The 24,035-nt window shown below is 40.5% G+C and overlaps 3 protein-coding genes and 3 non-coding genes across 6 annotated transcripts; all 6 read left to right on the top strand.

The window, feature by feature from the left end:
* Positions 1–81: 81 nt before the first annotated feature.
* Positions 82–9,827, top strand: hectd3 (HECT domain containing 3). The gene is made up of 20 exons (XM_040144378.1): positions 82–191; positions 617–1,084; positions 2,202–2,455; positions 2,568–2,703; positions 2,981–3,102; positions 3,691–3,804; positions 4,373–4,455; positions 4,610–4,775; positions 5,096–5,177; positions 5,838–6,020; positions 6,186–6,238; positions 6,353–6,521; positions 6,631–6,744; positions 6,862–6,951; positions 7,374–7,580; positions 7,731–7,860; positions 8,749–8,823; positions 9,045–9,126; positions 9,263–9,334; positions 9,600–9,827. The coding sequence occupies exons 2-20, from the start codon at positions 731–733 to the stop codon at positions 9,682–9,684; spliced, it is 2,571 nt and encodes an 856-aa protein (XP_040000312.1). The 5' UTR covers positions 82–191; positions 617–730; the 3' UTR covers positions 9,685–9,827.
* Positions 9,828–10,746: 919 nt separating this feature from the next.
* rps8a (ribosomal protein S8a) lies at positions 10,747–14,900 on the top strand. The gene is made up of 6 exons (XM_040144665.1): positions 10,747–10,858; positions 12,149–12,255; positions 12,543–12,642; positions 12,878–13,053; positions 13,872–14,001; positions 14,745–14,900. The coding sequence occupies exons 1-6, from the start codon at positions 10,855–10,857 to the stop codon at positions 14,852–14,854; spliced, it is 627 nt and encodes a 208-aa protein (XP_040000599.1). The 5' UTR covers positions 10,747–10,854; the 3' UTR covers positions 14,855–14,900.
* Positions 12,307–12,414, top strand: LOC120799525. Its single transcript, XR_005708849.1, has one exon. It is a non-coding gene; the product is annotated as a small nucleolar RNA SNORD46 (small nucleolar RNA).
* On the top strand, positions 12,701–12,770 carry LOC120799524. The gene has a single exon (XR_005708848.1). It is a non-coding gene; the product is annotated as a small nucleolar RNA SNORD38 (small nucleolar RNA).
* On the top strand, positions 13,659–13,727 carry LOC120799523. The gene has a single exon (XR_005708847.1). It is a non-coding gene; the product is annotated as a small nucleolar RNA SNORD38 (small nucleolar RNA).
* A 1,707-nt stretch (positions 14,901–16,607) lies between the features above and the next one.
* On the top strand, positions 16,608–23,963 carry acadm (acyl-CoA dehydrogenase medium chain). Its single transcript, XM_040144357.1, has 12 exons — positions 16,608–16,721; positions 17,281–17,392; positions 18,331–18,428; positions 19,242–19,311; positions 19,638–19,738; positions 19,857–19,937; positions 20,618–20,748; positions 21,116–21,224; positions 21,679–21,819; positions 22,701–22,796; positions 22,965–23,213; positions 23,323–23,963. The coding sequence occupies exons 1-12, from the start codon at positions 16,707–16,709 to the stop codon at positions 23,392–23,394; spliced, it is 1,275 nt and encodes a 424-aa protein (XP_040000291.1). The 5' UTR covers positions 16,608–16,706; the 3' UTR covers positions 23,395–23,963.
* Positions 23,964–24,035: the final 72 nt, after the last annotated feature.

The raw sequence follows: 24,035 nt of genomic DNA, 5'->3' as shown, positions 1-24,035 counted from the left end.
AATTATGTTAAATGAAGCAAAAAGACCAAAAAAAAAAGAAAATAATTAAATAGGATACATTTATTTTGAAATACAAAAACGACGGAAGTTCGAAAGGGTCAAAAGGCGTCTTCCGCGTTGTAAAAATATCTGTAGAAATCTACGAAGCCGACAGACGAGTTTCACATTAAAAATAGTTGCCAGCAGTAAGGGTATGTTGACATCTACAGTTTCTAGACATCGCTCTGCCTTTTGGCTCATAAATGTTTTTTGTCTTCTTAACTTCTGACCAAATGTAACGTGTCTAAAACACCTGGTTTCGTTGATAACAGCCGTCGCAAATGCCTGTGGACACAGTCATTTACCTAACGCCTAGCCACCGTGCTAACGTTAGCTCGCTCACTCTTACCGTCTAAAAGAAGCCGGTGCCTTTCTCGCGGTGTCAGGGAACTTTGGTTGCTGATCAGGGTTTGGGGTTTTTTTGGGGTTTTTTTTGTTTTTTTAAAAAGATTTTTTCTGCCCTTTCGGCCCCTTCACACAAAGCTAAATAAACTAATCAACTCACGGGGTTTGGTTGCTGTTTGTGGAAGCCTCTGTTTCTCAGGAATATTCGGTTTTGTTTTTGTTTGTTTGACAGGAGCTTCCAGGACAGTGGTGTAATGTCAGCTGACGCCCTCCTCCTGCTGCCGGCGAGCTGCTGACTGTCATCATCATCATCATCATCATCATCATCATCACCATCACCATCATCATGTCCCTGGGCGACAGCCCTCACCTGCTGCTCGGCAGGATCCGCTTCCTGAACAGGTGCATTGAGAATTTCCGGAGGAGCGAGCCGGTGCCGGAGTGTCTGTGTTATGTCCCCAGAGAGGTGTGCTACAAAATCTGCAAGGACTCATCGTCCACCTCCTCCGCCTCCTCCGGAGCGTCTGCAGGAGGCTCCACAGTCGGAAAAACCCTCGTTTCCGTCTTTGAGAGTCCACACCAGGTCCCCCACAGCAAGAGAGCATGCAAGTACAACATCGAACCAAAGAAAGGCACGTGTATCCGGACAACAGGGGAAGAGTACTGCAACAGCCAGGGCCTCTGGGTCAAAATAAACAAGGTAAAGCGCACGCTCTCGTTTTCTACAGTCACATCATCATGCAATTCAGGCGGAATTGCGTGGTGGAAGAAGTATGCAGATCCTTTACTTAAGTAAGAGTGCTAATCCAAAACGGTGGATCAGTCAGGACAAACTCATGCTGTGCAGCTGAACGTCGTTCACACCCACAGAACTTCATCTTAAATTCGAGTGGAGATCCCACAGTTTCTAAAGATAACACATTCTGTACGTCATACTGAGGGGAAGTGTGTACAAAATGATGCACAAGACATCGGGAATATTTCCATGTGATGTAATGGTGCAGCCATTTGAAAACCATGGAGTCTTGGGTCTGAGTATCGGTGTAAACATCGTTTAGCTTCTGAGAAGAGCCGGAGCAAACTGATACGGAATATATATGTGATACTGATTCATCCATTTTAAGGGCACTCAAGGGAAATATGGGGTTAAATCTGAATTTTAAGAGGTAAGAAAATTGTAGGAAATGTCATGGACCTTTTGGAGATGTACGTTAATTTAAAAACCCGATACTATAAATTCATCATTTTGGTGAAATATCAAAGCAAAAGTACAGGAATAATCTGTATAAAATTTGTGACAAAAATTAGCATGTTCAAATGCAGTTTGTTTACATAGATTCCTAGAACAGCAGAAGACACTTTTGTTGAGACATTAATACCTTTTTCCAAAAGAGAGGTGTGATATTTACAGTTTACAGTCCATAGCGAAGGCATAACATACAGGTTCCTCACATTTGATTGCATCAGCACCATTGCGAGAATGTGGTGTGAATTTAGGGAAAAGTTTTGGAGTGGAATAAAAGCGTGGGAGTACTTTTTTAAATCAAAACGACCTCAGAATAATTTTTGAAATAGAGGAGAATATCAAAGCTCTTTTGTTGTTATAACTAGCCATGCCTTAACAAGTATCATGGTATTATTAATGTCAGGAAATAGTCTGGTTCCTGTTGCTATGATTTTTTTTTTGTTTTCCTCATCGTAGGGCCTTACTTGAACCTCTTAATCCGCAAAGGTTCGGATTACGTATGAATTTATTTGATTATAAATGTGGTTGGAAAATCGCGTGTTGACGTAATGACCCATGTGTGTGTTACCAGGAGCAGCTGGAGGAGCACCGTCCCGGTCAGGAGCTGGAGGAAGGCTGGATCCTGGTGTGTAAACACACGGAGGGGGGCGACAGGCTGGTGCCGGTGGAGTCACCAGAGACCGTCAGCAGGCAGCAGCAGCTCTTCGGCTACGACCACAAGCCCTGCAACAGGTGGGAGCAGGTGGTGGATGTGGAGAATGCGCTTTACATGGGTGCCAAACCTAAAATCGCTGAGTCTGACGAGGACGCCGTCCAGAAGCTAAGGTGAGCCTGTTTGTGTGAAGTCACATTGGAGGGACAAGACTTTCCCTTTCGGGATGTTTTTCCTACAGCAGCAGATTGTCAAATTAAGATGTTTTCCCCTCAAATCTTGTAGGTATGTTCCTCCCACCTGGACATACGAATGTGACGAGGACCTGGTGCACTACTTCTACGACCACATAGGGAAAGAGGATGAGAACCTGGGGAGCGTGAAGCAATGTGTGACCAGCATCGACGTTTCTTCATGCTCGGTAAGTCAAATACATGCTGCAGGTTTTTGTGTTTCTCTGTTTTTCCTCTACAAAACAGTTAGTTCTTCAAAAAAAACAAAAAACAAAAAAACAGTGTTTTAAAGGGGTTTTAGTTGCTGCAGGTTTATACGTTTCTATTCAAGGCGAAACTATGAGAATAAATTAATGAGTATTGAAGCCAAGAAACCAAGCATTCTGTTTATTGTCGGCTTCCTCTCCCTGAATTCTGCTAGTGAATTGTTTTACAAATCAAACCACCCTGTTACTTTTTTGATAGGAGGATCCCAGTGGAGGGGCGAGCTGCCTGACAGATGGCGACACTGAAACCTACTGGGAGAGCGATGGCATGCAGGGACAACACTGGATCCGCCTGCACATGAAGAGAGGCACTGTGGTCAAGTAGGCAGCCGCTGAGCGACAGTCAGTTTAAAAAAAAAACAACAATAAACAGGACATGAAGGCCAACTTTAGTGCGTGTAACGTTATTCATTGTAATCTAAACCCTGAGCTTACTGTATTTAATATTTGAGTTAGTAATTTCTTGATGTCAGCTATATATGTCTATTGTTTTTTTTTTTTTTAACATTTCATAGCCTAAATGATGAATCGATTCGCTGAAAAAATAATCTGCAGTTTAATCATAATGACAGTAACCGTTAGCTGACATTTAATTTGCCTTTCACAAAAGAAACCAGTGGTTTTTATGTAGATTGACTATGATCAGTCCTAGTTTCTTCACTACAGACATATGTTGGGTGTCTTTTTTTTTTGTTTAGCTTCGTATTCAGACAGTCAAAATACAACAGACTGTGTGACATTAGACCCAAATCCTGCTTTATCGAGCTGGAATGATCCACGGTCACTCACACATTCGTGCCATGAGGCCGGACATATTTACTGCTTGCTTAAAGTTGTATCTCCTATTAACTTTTATCTAGTTGATAACGTGTTTTTCATGTATATAATGGGCTTCCCTTTGCTCTCCAGTAAACTGATATTGACCGTGGACTCGACAGACGACAACTACATGCCCAAGAGAGTCACAGTGTTTGGAGGGGAGGGAGACAACCTGAAGAAACTGAGTGACGTCACCATAGACGAGTGAGCCTTTCTGAAATAATTTTGTCAGTATATTTCACCAAAAAAAAAAAAAAAAACTTCCTCTGGTCTCACAGATATGCTTCAGATTACACTATATGAGCCTTGGTAGGAAGACTAATACCACTGGTTTTGTATTGAAGCTGTAATCGGACTGTGTTTTGTTTCGGCATTTAATATTTTAAGCAGCTTGTTTAAAGCAGGATGATCCGTACATTATCGGCATTTGGGGAAATCATATGATAATTAACCATCTTTTGATATTATTTAGTGCATTAAATGGATTAGGAAAATATAATAGAAGGAGAATATGGTCATATGATTCAAATTCAGGAAGAAAGCTGCCTTTTATTACAGCAGCAGCAGCAGCATATCTACCGGATATATTGTTCTGTTGATAATGTGATGCTCTGCTGAAGAATCACCGCCTGTTTCTTGATAAAAGTTTATTATGTAGCACATTTACCTGCTACTTGAAGCCATTTCTTCATCTTCAGCTAACTGACAAATACTTTCAGTCAGTTTGATTACAGTTGTTTTCAACTGCCTCTTTTTTTTTTTTTGCCTCTAGCAACCTGATTGGAGAAGTGTGTGTGCTGGAGGACATGACAACCCACCTGCCTGTCATTGAAATCCGAATTGAGGAATGTAGAGGTGAGGCTTTTTACATGTTTGTATATATTTAAGCAGATACTTCAAGTGATTTTAAACACTTGGATACATTTTTGTGGGGTTTTATGGGTGCAAAGGCGTCTGAAATGATACCACGGCTTTGAGACGGTGTTGTCTCCCTCCTTTGCTTTCACAGACGAGGGAATAGACGTCCGGATCCGAGGCTTGAAGATCAAGTCCTCATGTGAGAGGGACCTGGGTCTGAACGCTGATGTTTTCCAGTCCTCTAACCTGGTGCGCTACCCCCGTCTGCAGGGCACCCTGCCTGATGTCCTGTACCGCAGAGCATTGGTCATCCAGAGGTAGGTCGAGCTTCATCATACTGCCATGGTTCTACAGTCATGGAAATATCATGGAGTTAAATATTTGTCCCTATTTTTATGCAAGACTCAGGAAAAAATGTGTCCAGTACATGTCCAGACGGTTTTAGAAATCTCATTCAATCCAGTTTGATCAACCCGTGGCATGTTTACAGTGAAATTCCAACTTCAGAGATATTTAAATCTCAGAAATACAAGTCAGACACAATTCTCTAATTGTATTGATTGATTATAAGCAATAAACAACAAGCATTTCTCAGGGTTTGTGGTGATAGTTTTTTGTTCTGTCTCGATCTCTGCAGGTTCATCTGCCTCCTGGACAGTGTGCTCCCACACTTGGTGCCGGCCTGGGACTACAGCCTGGGCACCTTCAACCAGATCAAAGTGAGTCATCGTAAAAAATTTTAAAATATGCAGTACGGTCAGTGAATAACAATAAGCAGCAATAAGCCCCAAACAGCTGTTCTTTACTGTAATGTTTTAACGGCCACCGGATTTATAGTATATATTCATAAAGGTGGCTTTTATTGAATGACAGTGAGACAGTGTTTTGAAAAGGGCACTGAGATTAAGAATAAAAGCTCTGCTGAACATTATTGAGCTAAGGTCTTAGTCAAGGTAGAATTTATTGCACTCATCTCCTTTATACCGTACTCAGTATACAAAAATGCGTTCCTCCAGTGCTCTGGTGTGCACGGTAAAGAAGGTAACAGGTTAAATACCGTATTATTAAGTAGTAGACAACATGTATTACTGTTAGGAGAGCCTGAAGCTCTTCTGTCGATATCCAGAAATTCTAGGGATATATTTGTCATTGAGAGAGTGCAAAAAAGCTAAGCTAAGCTCGGAAAAGCTTAATGTGAAATATTACGGTGTATTTCTGCTTATCATGTTCTGTGTGTTGAAATTCAACTCGAGACATTCAGAGCGGGGACGCGACCACTCCCATGTAATCCTTTCCCACCCACCCTTGATGTTACATGAAGAGGTCATATTGATTTTTTTTTTTTTTTAAACACCTGAGTGTTCTCTGGCACCCTCTAGAGCATAAAGCAGTTCCTGCTGCTGTCAAAGCGCCGCTCGGCCCTCATCACCCAGTGCCTGAAGGACTCTGAGACCAGTAAGCCAAACTTCATGCCCCGACTCTACATCAACAGACGTCTGGCCATGGAGCACAGAGACAACCCGTCTCTGGACCTGAGCTGCAAGAACGCCGTGTTCAGCCAGGTGATGACTCGACTCTTATTGTTGCCCTGAAGAGTGAAACTTGGTATTTGACCAATAAACTTTGGTGTGATGAGATGGATAGATGAAAGGGAGTGTTTGGTGCTCCCGTTTTGGACGACATGGATCATTTTGTTTGTTCATTTGACCATCGGTGTGTCTCTGCAGGTGTATGAAGGCCTCAAGCCATCGGACAAATTTGAGAAGACCTTGGATTATAGGTGTGCATTTTATTTTATTTTTCTTTAGTTTTCCGTGTCAGTTTCAGATTTTTATTTCTTGAATGAGTCTGTCAGTAAAGAGCATTCGAATCTAAAATCTTCTTGATTCATCAGATGGCCTGCTCGCTATGACCAGTGGTGGGAATGTAAGTTCATTGCAGAGGGAATCATTGACCAGGGAGGTGGATTCCGGGACAGCCTGGCGGACATGTCCGAGGAGCTCTGCCCCAGCTCCGCCGAGTGTCCCATGCCTCTGCCGTTCTTCTCCCGCACATCCAACCAGGTAAAACACTCGCCATCACCGCCTGCACACAGTCAGGATTTAGACTGGACTTCTCTGTTGTCACTGGATGTTGCTTCTTGCTTAAAACCGTCCTTTGCTGCTCTCTCAGGGCGCCTTAGAGGCCAGAGATTACTACGTCCCCAACCCGTCCTGTAAAGAGTTCCACAAGTACGAGTGGATCGGCCAGCTCATGGGAGCTGCTCTCAGAGGAAAAGACTTCTTGGTGAGTGATGCTCACTCTCCACCTACTGCAGGTTGTTTGCATCGCTATAAGGAATGGATATGTCTATAGACCTGATTTTTCTGACTTCTTCTGTGTCCTGTTCTTCTGACCCTGCAGGTCTTGGCTCTGCCTGGGCTGGTGTGGAAGCAGCTGACCGGGGAAGCTGTCAGCTGGATTAAAGATTTCCCTGCTGTAGACTCTGTTCTGGTGAGGACATTCAAAATATTTACACCTGCTCGACAGTCATGCAATGTAAATCTTAACCCTATGTCGGTCTGAGGTGGTGTCTCAGCAGACTATATCACACACACCATTTTCATCGCTCTGAATGGCTGACATCAGTTTGCATTGTCAGTATTTTCCTTTATTAGATATTCTATGTATTCTTGTGACCCAGTGACCCAGTTTTTACTTTGATCAATAAATTTCATCATATCTGACTTGAATGGTTTTCAATTTGACGCATGACCTTTACTGCATGTCAGCCTTCCCCATATCTGCATTAAAATTGGAAATGCCATTAAAAGACTCTTCTTAACCAGCTCCGTCTGTCTGACATAGCCACTAATCTTCTTTTTACTAGCGTTTTTTTACACACTGTTTCAAGGGAAATTTGGATGTGTGCTCAGGTAAACCTGCTGGAGGCCATGGAGAACATGGACCAGGAGACGTTCGAGTTCCGGTTCGGCGAGGAGCTGGTGTACACCACCCTGCTGAGTGACAGCCAGATGGTGGAGCTCATCCCCGGCGGCAGCAATGTGGCAGTGCGCTACGAGGACCGCAGCGAGTTCATCCGCCTGGTGCAGAAGGCTCGGCTGGAGGAGAGCAAGAAGCAGGTCTGACTTCAGCGTTGTTACACTTTATCTCCCTGTACATTGCTACTATGAATGTGGTCTGACTTTGTCCTGTTGCCGGTGCTTTTATTTCATTAGCTGCTAAATCACTGAAGTGTGCGAATGTGCCTGATGATGATCTGTGCGTCACAGATTGCAGCCATGCAGGCGGGGCTGCTGAAGGTGGTTCCTCAGGCGGTGCTGGACCTGCTCACCTGGCAGGAAGTGGAAAAGAAAGTGTGTGGAGACCCAGAGATCACCGTGGAAGCCCTGAAACGACTCAGTGAGTGTCCAGCCTGCAGTTTTATCAAAGCCCCTCTGACAATAAGTGCACATTTTCTGTTCTGACTGAAGAGGTGACACTGTGGGTTTTTAGCCGTGCTAGCGCCATGGCTGTAGGGGTGTCGGTGTTGGTCTGTCGTTCGATCCAGCACTTTGGTCCAGACTGAAATAACCCAACAACTGTTGGTTGGATTGCCATGAAATGTAGTAGAGACGTTTACTGAAGCCAGATGATGAATCCTAATGACTTTGTACATCTCCTGACTTTTCCTCTAGTGTTACCAGCAGATCCTGTGAAATACCTCAACATCCACTTGGTGGATTGGCACAAAATTTGGTCCAGACATTTATGATTTCCAGAGGATGAACCCTCATGACTTTTGCTGTCCTCTGAACTTTCCTCTAGCGCCACCATGAGTTTCACATCTTTGGTTTTGAGTGAAAAGTCTGAACATCTCAGCCTCTCAAGTACAAGCCGCACAGAGCTGCTACCATGGCTGCGCACAGTTTACACAAACATCTGCTCGCAATGGATAAATTAAAAGATAATTCTGGTTTATTATTGCTTTAGTTTTATTTTCATTGTTTTCGCCATTGATTCCATCATATAAGATACTATTGTTATTACTAAGATCCGGGAACCCAGTGACATTGCAACAACAAAGTCCAATCAAACAGGATGTTACCAAGCCAAAAAATGTAGTCAAGATCATCTAAACCACTTCATTCGGAGGTTAAACCAAATGTAGTTATAAACCAGAATTATCCTTTAAGAAGCTTTAAATTTGCAATTGAGCGAAAAGCTCAGTAGGTGCTTGATTCTACATCTTCTTCAAGTAAAGACTGTGGTCAGGACTCTGCATCAGTGTTGTTTCTGTTGCCCCACCAGCACGATATGAAGACCTGGAACAAAGTGACGTTAGGGTGCAGTACTTGTGGGAGGCGCTGACAAACTTTACCAATGGTCAGTTCACTGTTTATTTGACAACATTTTACATTAGTGAATGTCTTTTTACAACATGTCATATTAACTACGTAGCTTGAGGCCTGTCATTTGTCTTGGTGTATTTGTTGTGCTGGAAAATATACTGCACCCTTCTGCATTACTGATGAGATGAAGGCTATGAGCTATGAACTTTTCTCGGTGGGTGAGTGACTCGATGTCGTTTTGAATTTTGTTTTCAGAGGATCGCAGCAGGTTTCTGAGGTTTGTAACTGGTAGGAGTCGTCTTCCCGCGCCTATCTACGTCTTTCCTGACAAGCAAGGGTGAGTGCGAGGACATCCCTAAAAACAAAATCACTGTTTGGTATTTATGGCGAAACGGCTAATCTAGCAAACCTACAATGGAACATGATGCTATTAATTTCTCTGTTTCAAAATGTCCTCTGTTTCCCGGTTTTAGCTCTGAAACAACAGATGCACTTCCGCAGTCCTCCACATGTTCCAGCACTCTTTATCTACCCAACTATCCAAGGTATGCTAGCCTTCTGTGTTTTGTGCGTACAGCTGTGTTTACAATGTGCATTGCCACATTGCACTTTGATACAAACCTGAGCTGCAGCAATACACAAGTTACCGGTTGCTCTAATCTTAAAGTCTGCATAATCATACACTTATTAAACTAATATAACACTCTTATGAAGTGGATAACTTTTTCATAAAACTCCTTTTTATTGATAGTAATCGTATATTTATTGCCTGAAATCTCGTCCCCTCCTCTTGTTTGTTCTGTCCTGCAGTGCAAAAGTTTGTGAGGAGAAGCTGCGTTACGCTGCATACAACTGTGTGGCCATCGACACAGACATGAGCCCCTGGGAAGAGTGATCTCTCTGCTGCTTCACAGAACAAACTGCACACACGCACAAATCACTGATGAATGGAGAAAGCTTGCCAAGATTATCACCATATCTACACAACTGCCAATTAATTGTTGCTGTATATAATAAAGAGCTCTATGGAAACATGAAGATGGGGTTGTGGTTTTTATTAACATCTTCTCGCATTTCGTGAATGATACAATGGATGTATTCAAAGTTGTTTTTATGAGCTGTGGCAGGCTTGGTAACATTATAAGAAAACATTAGACCTCTGGGAAAGTTTCTTTATGAGTAATGTTTTACAAATAAAACAGAGAGCAGCAAATAATGAGAAAATGTGCATTTTTAAAGCTCGCTGATAATAAAAAACTGATTAACATTGTGCATTATTTGTATGCACTGGTGATGGCTGTCAAGTAATTTTATGACCTCAAATCACTGCATTCAAAGAGCAAAAACAGACAAAACCAGCCGGTCCCAGCTGACACTGGGTGAGAGGCGGGGTACACCCTGGACAAGTCGCCAGTCTTATCACAGGGCTGACTTAAAGTGTTTTTAAGTTAACTAATAAATAATTAAAAGTTCCTCTATAGGAAAGTCTTGTTAATTTTTAGAAAAATTACAAATAAATACATAAACATCAAGTCAAACGAATTTGACAAAATAGTCATATAATCTAAGGTCCGCTTAGTGGCTTTTTTATTTTTAATTTTTTGTTATTTATGTAGATCAATTTTTTTTTTTTGCATATTTCTATCGATCTATCTATCTGTAATATTTGTTTGATATATAAAATAATTGTAAATGTAATTGTACATTAATTGTAAATTTTAATACATTAACCAAAAAAATAAATAAGTAATAAGTTACTTTACAGCAAACTTCTCTTGGTTTTCAGACATAAAAAAATAGAAATAAACATTGGAATTGAAATAAAAAGATATACATGCAAATACAATAAAAAAGAAATATTCGTTGATGTTAGCGCAATAGTTTATAAAGACAAATTAATTAGCTAACACATATAATAAAGGTGTATTTTGTGTGTAAGAATTCACGAATAAATCACGCTGTACAAGCAAACCTCGTTCACTGTGGCGTTAGTTCTCGCGAGAACACATGGCTTCAAACCTGCCCATGAGCCTTAGCGGTTCCTCTTTCTAGCCGGCGCCTGAGAATGGGTACGTGTTTTCAAGCTCGGGTCGGAGGGTGAATCCTTGTCCATCTGATGTTTTAACGAAGGAATAATCCAATAATGGTTGGCAATATTTGAGCTAAATGTTATATAAACAGACGTAGCGTTATCTTTTTGGTCTACAGTTAATTGATTTTATTTTATTGAAATAATTTCCAGTGGATGTCTGATGCAAGATGGCTGATCAGGTTGGCCATGTAGTTAGCAGTGGATGATGGAAGTGTGGTTGAAAACGGGCCTAGTTTGCATTTTGTGAGATTGGGGTATTTTAGCACGGTTCGGCGTTGGCAGTTTTAACATGTCGGTTGTTTGGAACGAGGCTTTGTGCTGGTACTGGTAGATTTAAGACCGTCAGGCTAATGTAGCGCTTGTGTTAGCATTAGCTAGCGGCAGGACGTGATCGTGTCATGCTTCTGCACCGAAACGGCGAATAGTAATACTTAGAGTAGATTCTTGCATTTAACATAATTTATCTGTAAGTTATGGCTATAAGTAAGTTAAAAAATGCCTATATAGGTAACTTAAGGTGCAGGCAGCTTTTTTAAGGGGGTTAGTATGATTTTTAAGATAAAGAAATTTCAACAAAAATGAGTTAGTCTTCGTGCCGAGACGAGTTTTATTTCATTGGGTATCAACAGTTAAATAGTAATAGAACGGGCTTCAAAGCATGACTTGCATCATATTAGGGCTGCAGTTAATGGTTACTCTTATTATTGAGAATGTTCTCGCTTAGTCGATTGGCCGTACGATCAGAAAATATGTCAGAAAGTTGTGACACATCCGTCGAAGTTTTTTAAACCTCAAATTGGGGGCTTAAAGCGTTTTGTCGGAATGGCCCAAAAGCCATAGATTGTGGGTTTCCAATCAGAGGACAACGGGCACTGCAGAGTAGTCACATTTGAGAAAATGAAACCAGAGAATAATGACTGAAATAATTAAAAATCACTAAATTCTTTTGGGGTTAACTGTTTTGTTGATAAACTAATTATTGCAGCTCTAAATCGTTATGTTCTTACTTTAGTTACATCTCCAAGTCCTGTAGAAAACATTGTTTTATTATGTACTTTAAATGACAGTCGAAAATGTAGTTTTGATGGTCAAAAATTGCTTGAGTGACATGATGAAACTCTTCATGCGGATTCCGAATTAAAATTGCGGACAACCTCTACCTTGGAGAACTGATTGCTCAAGCACAGAAAATTATTTTGTGGTAAACATCTTGCAAGTTGTCCATAGATCTAAGTCCTGGTTGTTGCTTTTTTCCCTTTCTTTTCAGGTATCTCAAGGGACAACTGGCATAAACGCCGCAAGACCGGCGGTAAACGCAAGCCCTACCACAAGAAAAGGAAGTATGAGCTCGGACGCCCTCCTGCAAACACAAAGGTGAATTAAAAACCAGTGTTTTGCCTTCAGAAGCCAAGTTTAATGTGATGTAGCGTGGTTGATGAAAACTTGACCTTAGGTGGGTCTTTTTTGCACCGTTTTGGTTCAAAGCTTTGGACCTACCAATGTTAGGACTTGTCATAGTTACACTGACACGCTTCAATGCCTGTTCATGGTACTGTTATGTTTATTTTTCCATGAGCCCTCAGAATGCAGGCTTTACCCATATATAACCAGAATCATGGGCAGATTATCGTAACACTAAAATGTAACATTTAATTCTGTAGATTGGACCTCGTCGCATCCACACAGTGAGGGTCCGTGGTGGGAATAAGAAGTACAGGGCTCTGAGGTTGGATGTTGGAAACTACTCATGGGGCTCTGAGTGTGAGTTTGTCTTCAGCGTCACTTTGATTTCATGGTACTGTTGGATGTTTCATGTATCATTCCATGATGATAACTTTGTCCAGTTCTGCTACTGAATGAAAGTGGTGATAACAAAGACTCTGAGAAAGACCTGTTTCATATATTGACATGCGTGAAAATTTCTTAAGATTTATTTGTTGACAAATAAAATAGGAAGTCTGCTTTTGCTATTAACGCTTGATTTTTGTGTGCTCAGGCTGCACACGGAAGACCAGGATCATTGATGTGGTCTACAATGCCTCCAACAACGAGCTGGTCAGAACCAAGACCTTGGTGAAGAACTGCATCGTCCTCGTCGACAGCCTCCCCTTCAGGCAGTGGTATGAGGCTCACTACGCCACACCTCTGGGACGCAAGAAGGGAGCCAAGCTGGTATGTGGGGGAAAGTGCTAACGTTTAAAGTGCCTTGTTTTTACTGAGTGATGGTAATTATAACATTATTACATAGCTTTTATTTTGGCAGTGTTTGTTTAGCTTCTGTGGGTATGCTCTGATAGCCGTTAGATGGTGAAAATTATAAAATCGAAAACTAGGATAAGTGCGTGGATTAATTTGCAGATAAATTTGAAAAGGCGTCTTTTTGTGTTGTCCCATCTACACAAAGGTGACATTTTAATTTTGTAATACCAGGACCTAATGCCTCCAAAAGTTTAAAAAAAAAAAAATTGAACCGCTCTTATTATATATTGCCATAATGCCAACCTGCAGTTGCACTTAGTCTGCATTAAGGTAGTAGATCTGCTGGTTTTGATGGGTATTTCAAATCAGTCTGAATTTTTAATTTTAATTTGTATAATTTGTAAAAATTAGTCTGTGTGGAAATGGACTTTCGGGTAGGTTTTAAAGTGGACTGTTATTTATATATGAATGCAATCATTTTTTGACGTGACAATATTACAACCAGGATCACAAGACAATTAAAAGGCGTGTCTTTTTTTTTTTTTTCCTTCCCCATGACACCTGATTAACTGCACGTCTTTCCATGAAGATAACTTTGTCCAGTTCTGCTACTGAATGAAAGTGGTGATAACAAAGACTCTGAGAAAGACCTGTTGCCTACAGTGACATCTGCAGCAGTGTTTATTATACATTTAAATCCCCTAGTGCTGGATACCAATTTGGGTTTGAAATTTGCTCACGCACGTCACATCCACCTAATGAGCTTTTTTGTTTTCCTCTATTGCTTGTAGACTCCTGAGGAGGAAGAGGTCCTGAACAAGAAGAGGTCAAAGAGGACCCAGAAGAAATACGATGAGCGTAAGAAGACAGCTAAAATCAGCACCCTCTTGGAAGAGCAGTTCCAGCAGGGAAAACTGCTTGGTAAGTCCAGCATTTGTGTCGTACTGCCCTGGATGGCTGTTCCCTGAAAGTCACCCAATCTCTCCAGGGGATCAAATGCCATCTGTTTTTGTCTTGTGAAAATTTGCAGAATTCAGGGCACCTCACATGTGATTGAAGACTTAAAATTTAATTTTTAATCTTATCCTGTGGGATAAATCATTCAATTTGAGAAGTTAAGATATTTGCCCTTGTACACTCGTACCTCAAGCAAAGTATTTAGCTATTTAGGCTCCAACAGATGAGGCTGTTTTTTGTACTGTTTTGTTTCACAGAGGGTGATGAGTCAAGTTATTGCACACCAGAAAGTCATAGTAGTTATTTTCAATCAGCAGCTTTACCATGCAGTTATGAAAGTGTTTAATACCACATCAGTATATCAAATAAATCAGTCCAAAGTTATATTTTTCGGACCAAAAATAAAACGTGGGCTGAAGCATTGTTGTAAAGTCATGGTAAGTTATAGACAGTTGTGTCAGGTCAAAAACTCAATGTGAAAGAACTCCCATACACATATGATCACTTTTATGCTTTAAATAAAGGCTAAACTCCTAATTAAGCATCTTTTAGGGGGATGGTGACAGTATTTTATCTGACAGCAGTATTTTCTGTAACCTCACAGCTGGACTCTTGACACTTGACTTGCAGTACTGTTGCCTGCCTGTTTTTGTTTGAGACGGTCTATCCACCTTCACCACTGAACATGTCTCTCTTCCCTCCCGCAGCTTGCATCGCCTCCAGACCCGGCCAGTGCGGCAGGGCAGACGGTTACGTCCTGGAAGGCAAGGAGCTCGAGTTCTACCTGAGGAAGATCAAGGCCAAGAAAGGCAAATAGATGTACAGCTGTTTGATACGTCAATAAAATTCCTCCCACCACACAACTGTCTGCGCTCACTGCTTTACTCGTTTTCTACTTGTTTGTCGGCGTTGTGAGACTCATCACTTAATCTGCCATCTAGGTTAATACTCTTACTGGGAAATGACTGGGCTGCCATTCTTCTTAGTTCAATCCTAATCAGCAAGGTGGTGGGGACACATGACTCCTCCTGTCAGAGGCTGGATGCATAATTTAATCTTATTAAACATTGATGGTGACTAAAACAAACAGCAAATCAGTGCAGTTATTGACCTTTCATCCAATCCACTAGTGCATATACACAGTGAATGGCTCTTGAGATGCAAAGTACACTAATAATCAACACAGTTTTTAGGAAATTATCAGGAGTACCTGTTCAACTTGGCCTGTATAAACTACACTGTTTATGGTAGGATTGGTGTTAGATGTAATATTATAGGCAGTTAAGGTGGACCTACTTCAGTGTTTTAGTACTCCTATCTCTAGCTGTGTGTCCTATTGTATAATTTGTATACATATATAATCTGAATAACATTTAAATGTATTAAAGTAAAAATTACAAGATTTTTTTTTTTTTTTTTTTTTTCTTCCATGAAATATGGAATTAAAAACAGGAGAAAACGGAAACTCAAAGCAAAAAAAATTGTCAGGACATTAACACACTTCCTGGTAAGGATCTTTTCATGGCTGGTTAAAAGGCTGCTAATGGTTTTATAGATCAGTTATAAGCCATTAATAAGAGACTCTTTTGGGTTGCCAGGTTGTGGAAAATCGTCCTCCAGCACGACGCTTCTGTCTTTTTTAGCTCTTTTAATTCATTAGGGAGACCTCTGCAATGGACCGTGTACATCATTAATAATAAGTAATTTAATATGTAAATAATGTATATATATATATATATAATAATGTAAATAAGACAGTACCATGCATGGGCTGTTTACCTGCAGTATGAGCACTTTTTTCTTTGACACTCTAAAGTACATTTAGCTGATTTTGTATTTTACATAAGATTTTAAACATAGGACCTAATTGTAACGGAGTGTTTTTATACTGCTACATCGCTACTTTTACTTTTGTAGAGGTATGTAGTGTAGGTATTTTAAATATGGTGTAGTTATGGATAGTGTAGTGTAATTAAAACTGATTCTCACTGACGATGAGCCATGTGATGATCGAGTGGTGGAAAGTAACTAAGTACATTTACTCAATTACTGTCCAATTACTTCCATTTTGTGCTACCTCATACTTGCACACTAAATTCCAGGGAGAGATTTTGTGTATGAACAGCAGCGTTACCACAACAACTGACAGTGAATTATTTGGCAACTATGTTTTTTTTTTTTTAATCGATTGATAATTATTTTTCCGGTGAAAGCGCCAAAAATTTGTCTTTTTCAACCTCTCAAATGTGAGGATGAGCGTAAACTGAGTATCTTTTGGGGGCTGTTGGATGAATAAAACAAGAAATTTGGATACATCACGATGGACCGTTGTGCATTTTAACGGGCATTTTTCACGGTTTTCGACGTCGTGCAGATTAAGCGATTGATCAGTTATTGGAGAAGGTAACTGGCAGACGTTTTCGACGACGAAAATGATCGCGGCTTGCAGCCCCGGTAGCCAGCGGTGGCTGCGGTGGCGCTGTGCACTCGTGCGCAGCTGTAAAGCGCAGCAGAGATTGGGTTAGGTAATTTAAATGGGGCAAAAGTCACGTTACGCGTGACATGTGATCAAATCCCGCCGCCGTGATTGGCTGAGACGACGCTCATATTGATGTAGGGCAAGGGTCGTGGTCAAGTCTGTGCTGTTTTTCGGACGTGTTTCAACAACAATGCTGTTCACCAAGGTAAGTGGCTTTATTTTAGCGTTAATTCACCGGCATATCTATATAGGTTTAGTTAACGACCGATTGCCCGCCGCAGCTCGTTGCCCTCCTGAGCCGTAGTTTCATTTTTCTAGTGCGCAACCGGACGGCTACGCGCAAGCTAACGGTAGCTAGCAAAAAGCTGCAACGGTCAAAACGCATTTTAACTCATTTTAAGGCGCTTTGTTATGGTGTTTCTACTATTTACATTACATCATAGCGTTTTGCTCAGAATTGAGCCCCTCTTGTATTATCTAGTCCAGCTCTGAGGTTATCAGTTATATTTGTTTATGCAAATATTACTTTATTTCTACATTTTTATACAAAGAAAATTTTTTTTTTTTTTTTTTTTTTCCTGTGAGAGCAATAACATAGGATAGGAAATAAAACTACATCTTAAGTAATATAGCTTTTTTTTTTTAAATTGTACAGCGGACAGTGTTTGTTTATTTATTTTGGTTTGTTTTTACCTAAATCCAGGTGGTTATAAGTTGTGTCGCATTTTTTTTTTTCCTCCCCCCACACACACACACACACACAGGTGCTCAGAGCCAGTGTGCGGTCTGGGATCCGGCTGCAGAGCTCCACTGCTACCGCGGCCAATGTCACAGCAACTTCCGGCAGCTACTCATCATCTCTCGGCTTCTCATTTGGTGGGTAGGATGTAGGATGTAGAACGTTTACGTGACCGTAGCGGATACGCTCATATTTTTCATACCTGCTTTAAAAACAACACTCTCATGCCCTTATCTACACTGTTCACTGTAACAGTTCCTCTTGTCCACACTAGCCAAGAAGAGATCCCTTCCTGAAGCGACTCCAGTATGAGCAATGGAGGCCAAGATGCACAGTCGTCATTCTGTGAAAAAATAAATGTCAAAGTTTTTATTTGAAGCCTATATGAGTTTTTAGGGGTATGAGTTAGACAAATCACGTATCTTTCAAACTTAGTCTTTATAGGGTAAAAATTCCCTTGTTTAAAACTTTTATTAACCCTTAAATGCATTCCTTGGATCTTGAACTATTTTTACTTTTTTTTTTTTTTTCCTAAAGTATATAGCGACCTGAGGTACTTAAGTAGTCCATACTGAGAAATATTGACAGATTTAGGAGAGAAAAAAATCTGGCATCTATAAATGTGTAAAATTGTCATAAATGACATTTTGAAAAGTTTTCAACGTGATTTTATTATATGGCTTAACCTGCGTTGTATAAATTTATAAGATTGCTAAAGACCAAGGTATTATATGTAGATGTGTGTTAGTAAACACATTTTCATGTCCTGGAGGAAATCTGGCACTAACAATGGAAATACTCGCTTGTGTTGCCTAACCCAGACTGTTGACGCCTCGTATTAGCTTTAGCTAAACTTGAAAGCACACAACGAAGACTGGATTTTGTCTCCCATTGTTTACATTGAAATCGCCTTAGGAAGGGATTTTACACCGAGAATCATTACAGCAACCAGTAACTCTTTAAAACAATATTTGCACGTATATTCAAACAGACCTGGGGAAAAAAATGTGTGCGTGTTCTTTGACGTGTGTGTTGAAGCTGTTACCATGGTTCCTCTTGCTGCTTTGGCCCGCAGAGTTGACTGAGCAGCAGAAGGAGTTCCAGCTGCTGGCAAGGAAGTTTTCACGCGAAGAGATCATCCCTGCCGCACCCGCTTTTGACAGGAGTGGTGAAGTGAGTATATAGACTAAGGATTAGGCTGCAGTGAATGTATATGTGAATAAATACAGCGCGACTTGATAGTCTACTGTCCATTAAAGCTGTCTTCACACTGCATATTTTCTGAGTCAGAGTGACTGCGTGTGCGCATGCCGGAACTTTTCCAGGGACGTTATGAGTTTTCAGGGTTTGCAATACTTGCTCTTATGTGTCTAAACATGAGGTTGCAGTACCGCAGATTGTTACAGAAATGGTAACAGTGGAATAAAAGACAAACTGGTTAGAAACAATGGTGATCATGCCTGTTGCTGCATTTTCTTTACTGACTGACTTAAGTTTATGGATGTCGTTATCTTGGACTAAGTAAATACATCTGTGTACTTTGCTTCTCCTCAGCTTAACAGGAGATGGGCAGGTTGAAGAACACACTATTCTGATGTGAAGTTGGCAGATTGTATTTTTAAGACTAATTAGACTGATTCCACCTAAGAGCAAACAGTGCTTTATTTTATTTTAAATTTCATAGACTAAATTAATGATCAAGGAAATAATCCTCAGATTTATTGATAATGGAAAATAATCGTTAGAGCCATAGAACAAATATTAGCACAATTTATACATAGTCTAAGGTATTGTAATGTGCATAACTTTTTCATGTCGAAACTTTTTTTTTTTTTTTTTTTTTTCTCAGCTGCTGTATCACATGAATATCCCTCCGGGGATCAAGTGTTGTGTGTGTGTGTGTGTGTGTGTGGGGGTTTTTTTTTTTTTTTTTTTTTTTTAAATAAGTGTGACTAACTCTTTAATTATCCTTTTTCATTTTTGCAGTATCCGTTCCCCATCATCAAGAAAGCATGGGAGCTTGGCCTTATGAACGGTCACATTCCACAGGAATATGGTAGGTTATTTTCTTGGCCACTATTTCAAAACTACCTGCCACATTTTGAATTTCTGCATAACATTATGCTGGGTTCGCCCACTGTGGCAGGCCCTGCAGATCCTGAAGCATCTTGACATGTAACGGTTTAGTTTTTAGACTCTGGCTTGAACAATAGCCAGACTTAGTAAATATGCATTGAATTGGCTTTTTGAAGTAGCATCTAAGTTGTGTGTGTGTGTTCTTTAATTTAATTGTCGGTGTAGATGGCTTATTTCAGGCAAATTGGCGGACTTCTGTTTTGAAAACACTGCCAGAGACCCTGTTGTGCTCATCTTTGTATTCAGGTGGAATGGGCCTGTCAATCTTTGACAACTGCCTCATCACAGAAGAGCTGGCTTATGGCTGCACAGGGGTACAGACTGCCATAGAAGCAAACTCTCTGGGAGTAAGTTTGTTGTGTTGTTTTTTTTTTTTTTTTTTTTAAAAGGTTAATGCACACAAGCATGTTGAAGAGCAACATACTGTAGGTAGGAAATTAACTTGCATCTGTTTCTCCCACACAGCAAATGCCTGTTATTCTTGCTGGCTCTGACATACAGAAGAAGAAATACCTGGGAAGGATGACTGAGGAGCCTCTTATGTGTGTAAGTATTTACATTTATCTAGGACTGTACTTAAGTACAATTAAGATATTTGTACTTCAGTCTATCCAACTTGTGTGGCTTTATACTGTAGAAATATTGTACTTTTTACTTCTACATTTAACTGTTAAAATTACACTGTTTATGCAAAGTTAAAGTAACTAGTATCAGCTTTATTAAATCTGACTTTTCATAAAGGCTTCACATACCCTCAGATGTTTTTAGGGATGTATCCAATTAGACCTACGCAGGGAGTGTTCAGGACATCATGTCCTAATGAGCGATAAATTTGTAAACTGTGCCACAAAAGGCAAGCACCTGACTGTACCTGGAAACCCCCCAAAAAATGTTAAAGATTTAAAAAGTTGAGGCTGAGGAAATAATCGGCAAATTTAAGAGAGAATTAAAAGTTGCAGCCTTATGAAATAAGTTTCCTACAAAAAACAGGCTGTAAAATAGTGAATCTTTCCACACAGTGCTCACAATGAGATTCTCAGTCTGAAAGTTTCTGTTTAATACTTCTTCTAGAATTAGCAGCAATAAATGGCTTCTTGTGAAGGGAGGAACATAGGCCCTGACATATTATAGCACTACTTTGCTACTGTGTCGTGACTCCAGCAACAAGGTACCGCTATCACTTCCATCAGATCAGTGTTAACTCCCGTGTGGTTTGCTTTGGGCAGGCGTACTGTGTCACAGAGCCGGGGGCCGGCTCTGATGTAGCCGGCATCAAGACCCGAGCTGTGAAGATGGGTGACGAGTATGTTGTTAACGGGCAGAAGATGTGGATCACAAATGGTGGGAAAGCTAACTGGTATGTATGCACTAATATTGCTGCTGTTGTACAGTGTATACACTTGGTTGGCAGTTTATTAGGTAGACCAGCTAAAACTATTGCCGTCTAATACAACAGTCCTTCAATAAATCCTACTTTCATGAAGGTTATACTGTTCAGTTTTTGTTAACTGTTTGAGAGGTGTTGATTCAACTTGATCATTTTGGAGGATGTAGTTTTGTGGTGCTGTTGAATCATTACTTTAAAGATCAGCAAAATATGTAATTTGTCCAAGAGCACCCATACTTTTGCACATGTCCTAATATACAGTATATGGGTAATGAACACAAACATCTGTCTGTTGTTCTGAGGGTTATTTGACCATTTATGACTTTCATATTTTTAGGTACTTCGTCCTGGCCCGCACCAACGCAGACCCTAAATGTCCGACCGGCAAGGCTTTTACTGGCTTCATTGTAGATGCTGACACTCCAGGAATTCAAGTAGGAAGGAAGGTAAGATTGGGCTGAACTTTTTTTTTATTAACATGGACTGACGTAAGGAAATGACTTGTGAAAATGCCAGAAACTTGATAAACCTGCTTGGAACAAACCCCCAATTGTTCTAAAGTGGATACATGATACATATCTTAGTTTTTATACCCACTTCTGGGAAACCATTTTCTGTGAAAACGCCAAAAGTGTGATTCCCTCGCCGAATTAACATTTTTTTTTTTTTTAAAACTTAGGGCAGCCATATGATTTAGAGATGGAAACCTGCAGACTATCCCTCTAATCATTTGCCTCCCTTTTTATGAAGTGCATCATAAACTCTACCTAAGGATAAGGGCTTTATAAAAGATTAGATTTATAGGAAAACGCATGTATCCAGCCAGGATGGTCCCATAATGTGTTTCTGATGCAGTCCAATAACTTGACACTATAACGAGGAGATAACATGTACTTGTAGGAGATGAACATGGGCCAGAGGTGCTCTGATACCAGAGGAATCACCTTTGAGGATGTGAGGATACCGAAGGAGAACGTCCTGATCACAGAGGGAGCTGGCTTCAAAATTGCCATGGGTGCCTTCGACAGCACTCGGCCACCAGTAAGTATCTTAGCTGTAACTGAATTGGACTGAATATCTGTGATACACAAATGTATAAGATTGTTCTCGAATTTATTTTTGTATTAAACACCAACACATTACTGCTATCAAGGGGAATTTTAATGTATTTTAAAAAAAAAAAAGTTTCTCAGGTACAAAAATCTGGGTCAAACAGTCTTTGGCCTCCCCCCTTTTTTTTTTTTTCTCCTCCAAAGAGTAAAGAAATTCATGACCTGAAAAATGAGGTTGTAGTGTCAAGTCTTTAATGCAGAAATGAACCATGGAGAATCTGTCGAACAGACGATGAGGTCAAAAAGACACTTTGAAAAGTGCTAGATGTCGGAGAAAATGATTCTGACTACTTCAGGAGTCTGACAGGAGAAAATGTGATACTGTGAATGATAGGCGAGATACACAAATGTGGTTTTCAGGGAAGCTTTGCCAACAGGGTGAGGTGTAAAGTGTTTGGAAAAGGGTGGCGTCATCTTACAGTAAGGGCCGTCCTGTAGTCTTCCCCAAAACAAGTTCTCTTAAAACACACAAGAGCTGGCCTTGTCCCAGCAGGACTTTTTTTTTTGCAGCAGAAAAGTAACTTTTGGATTTTTGTGGACATAACTTTAAACTGATATGCTCCAGGTACTTTTTTCAGTAAAAATCTGTAAAAGGAAAGCAAACAATGTTCTAATAAGTTGACCTTTACCAACCTCATAGGTTTTTTAAAAACTGCCCACATAGCATCAAAGACATCACCCAACATCTGAGATTCCCTTGCTACAACGAAACTATTTCAAGTTTCCAAATATTGGAAATAAAATGCCATGTTAAATTAAATTTGTCACTGGAGATTTGTCTGTTTTGCTAATGCAATAAATGCTATACAGGTGGCAGCAGGCGCAACAGGCCTGGCACAGAGGGCACTTGATGAAGCTACCAGTTATGCACTGGAGAGGAAGACCTTTGGCAAAGTTATCGCTGAGGTTTGTTCGTTTTTTTTTTTTTAAATGCTTATGACAGTACTGTCATTACTGTACTTATTAATTATTTATTAATTTATTTATAATAATAAATTGACAACTCAGGTGTACAGTCTTAAAAGAACAAAGATGAGTGCAGTATCAACAGGCCCCTCTCTTCCTGTTTCACAGCACCAGGCTGTGTCGTTCCTTCTGGCTGAGATGGCGATGAAGGTGGAGCTGGCCAGGATGGCGTACCAGCGGTCAGCCTGGGAAGTGGACCAGGGCCGCAGAAACACCTACTATGCCTCCATCGCCAAGGCCTTCGCTGGAGACATCGCCAATCAGGTGGCCACGGACGCCGTTCAGGTATTTGGAGGCAACGGGTTCAACAGCGAATACCCGGTAGAGAAGCTGATGAGAGACGCCAAGATCTACCAGGTGGGTGGTGGTGTTGTGCACCTAATCGCCGCTAGCAGAGGTAGTATTTGGCCAAACTTCATTCTCTAATTTTAACTTTGATTTTCTATTTCCATTTTTTTTAATTTAGATCTACGAGGGAACTGCTCAAATCCAAAGACTCATTATTGCCAGAGAACACCTGGGAAAATTCAAGAAGTAAACTCTGCAAACCTTACACGTCCTCATTCAAATGTAGTTTGTAATTTTTCTATACATACACGTGTTCCTGGAAGTAGATCCGGTCACTTAAACTCAGGATACAGTGCAAAAAGTTGTTTGCCTTAATGCCATTTCATCCTGCCTTACTACTCTAGACCGATCCAGACCCTGATTTGGTAAACGGCAGTCTACACAAACTTTTTGAAATAGTGCCATTATTCATTCAGTTAATCATTTAATGGAGCGATCACGTGATCCTCATGAAGTCACGAAATATCAAATCTCAAACCATTTGCATTCAGGTCGTCAGGTCACCTCCCACTTGTAAATATCACATGGAATAGCAGGTTGTAAATAATGGCAGCTAGGCACAAACTCCACTGCTGTTGATCACAGCCTGGATATGGTGTTAATCCCATGGCATTAAAATAAATTAAATAAATTTTAAAAAAAGCTTGTATTTATTTTGGAATTAGCCCTGTACGCTATTTGCCAGTTGTCCATGTCAAACTGTAAAGTTGTTTATATCTGGTATTAAAGTTTCTCTTTTGAAGGCAAGTTGCTGATAAATGTTGACTTTTTTTTGAATTTTTAAATTGACAAGGGCAGCCCAAACACGCACGATTACTTTTGCTCCTCAGG

Source organism: Xiphias gladius, chromosome 14 (assembly GCF_016859285.1).
Source record: "Xiphias gladius isolate SHS-SW01 ecotype Sanya breed wild chromosome 14, ASM1685928v1, whole genome shotgun sequence".
Classification (NCBI taxonomy): Eukaryota; Metazoa; Chordata; class Actinopteri; order Istiophoriformes; family Xiphiidae; genus Xiphias; species Xiphias gladius.
This window is presented reverse-complemented; position numbering and strand designations above follow the sequence as displayed.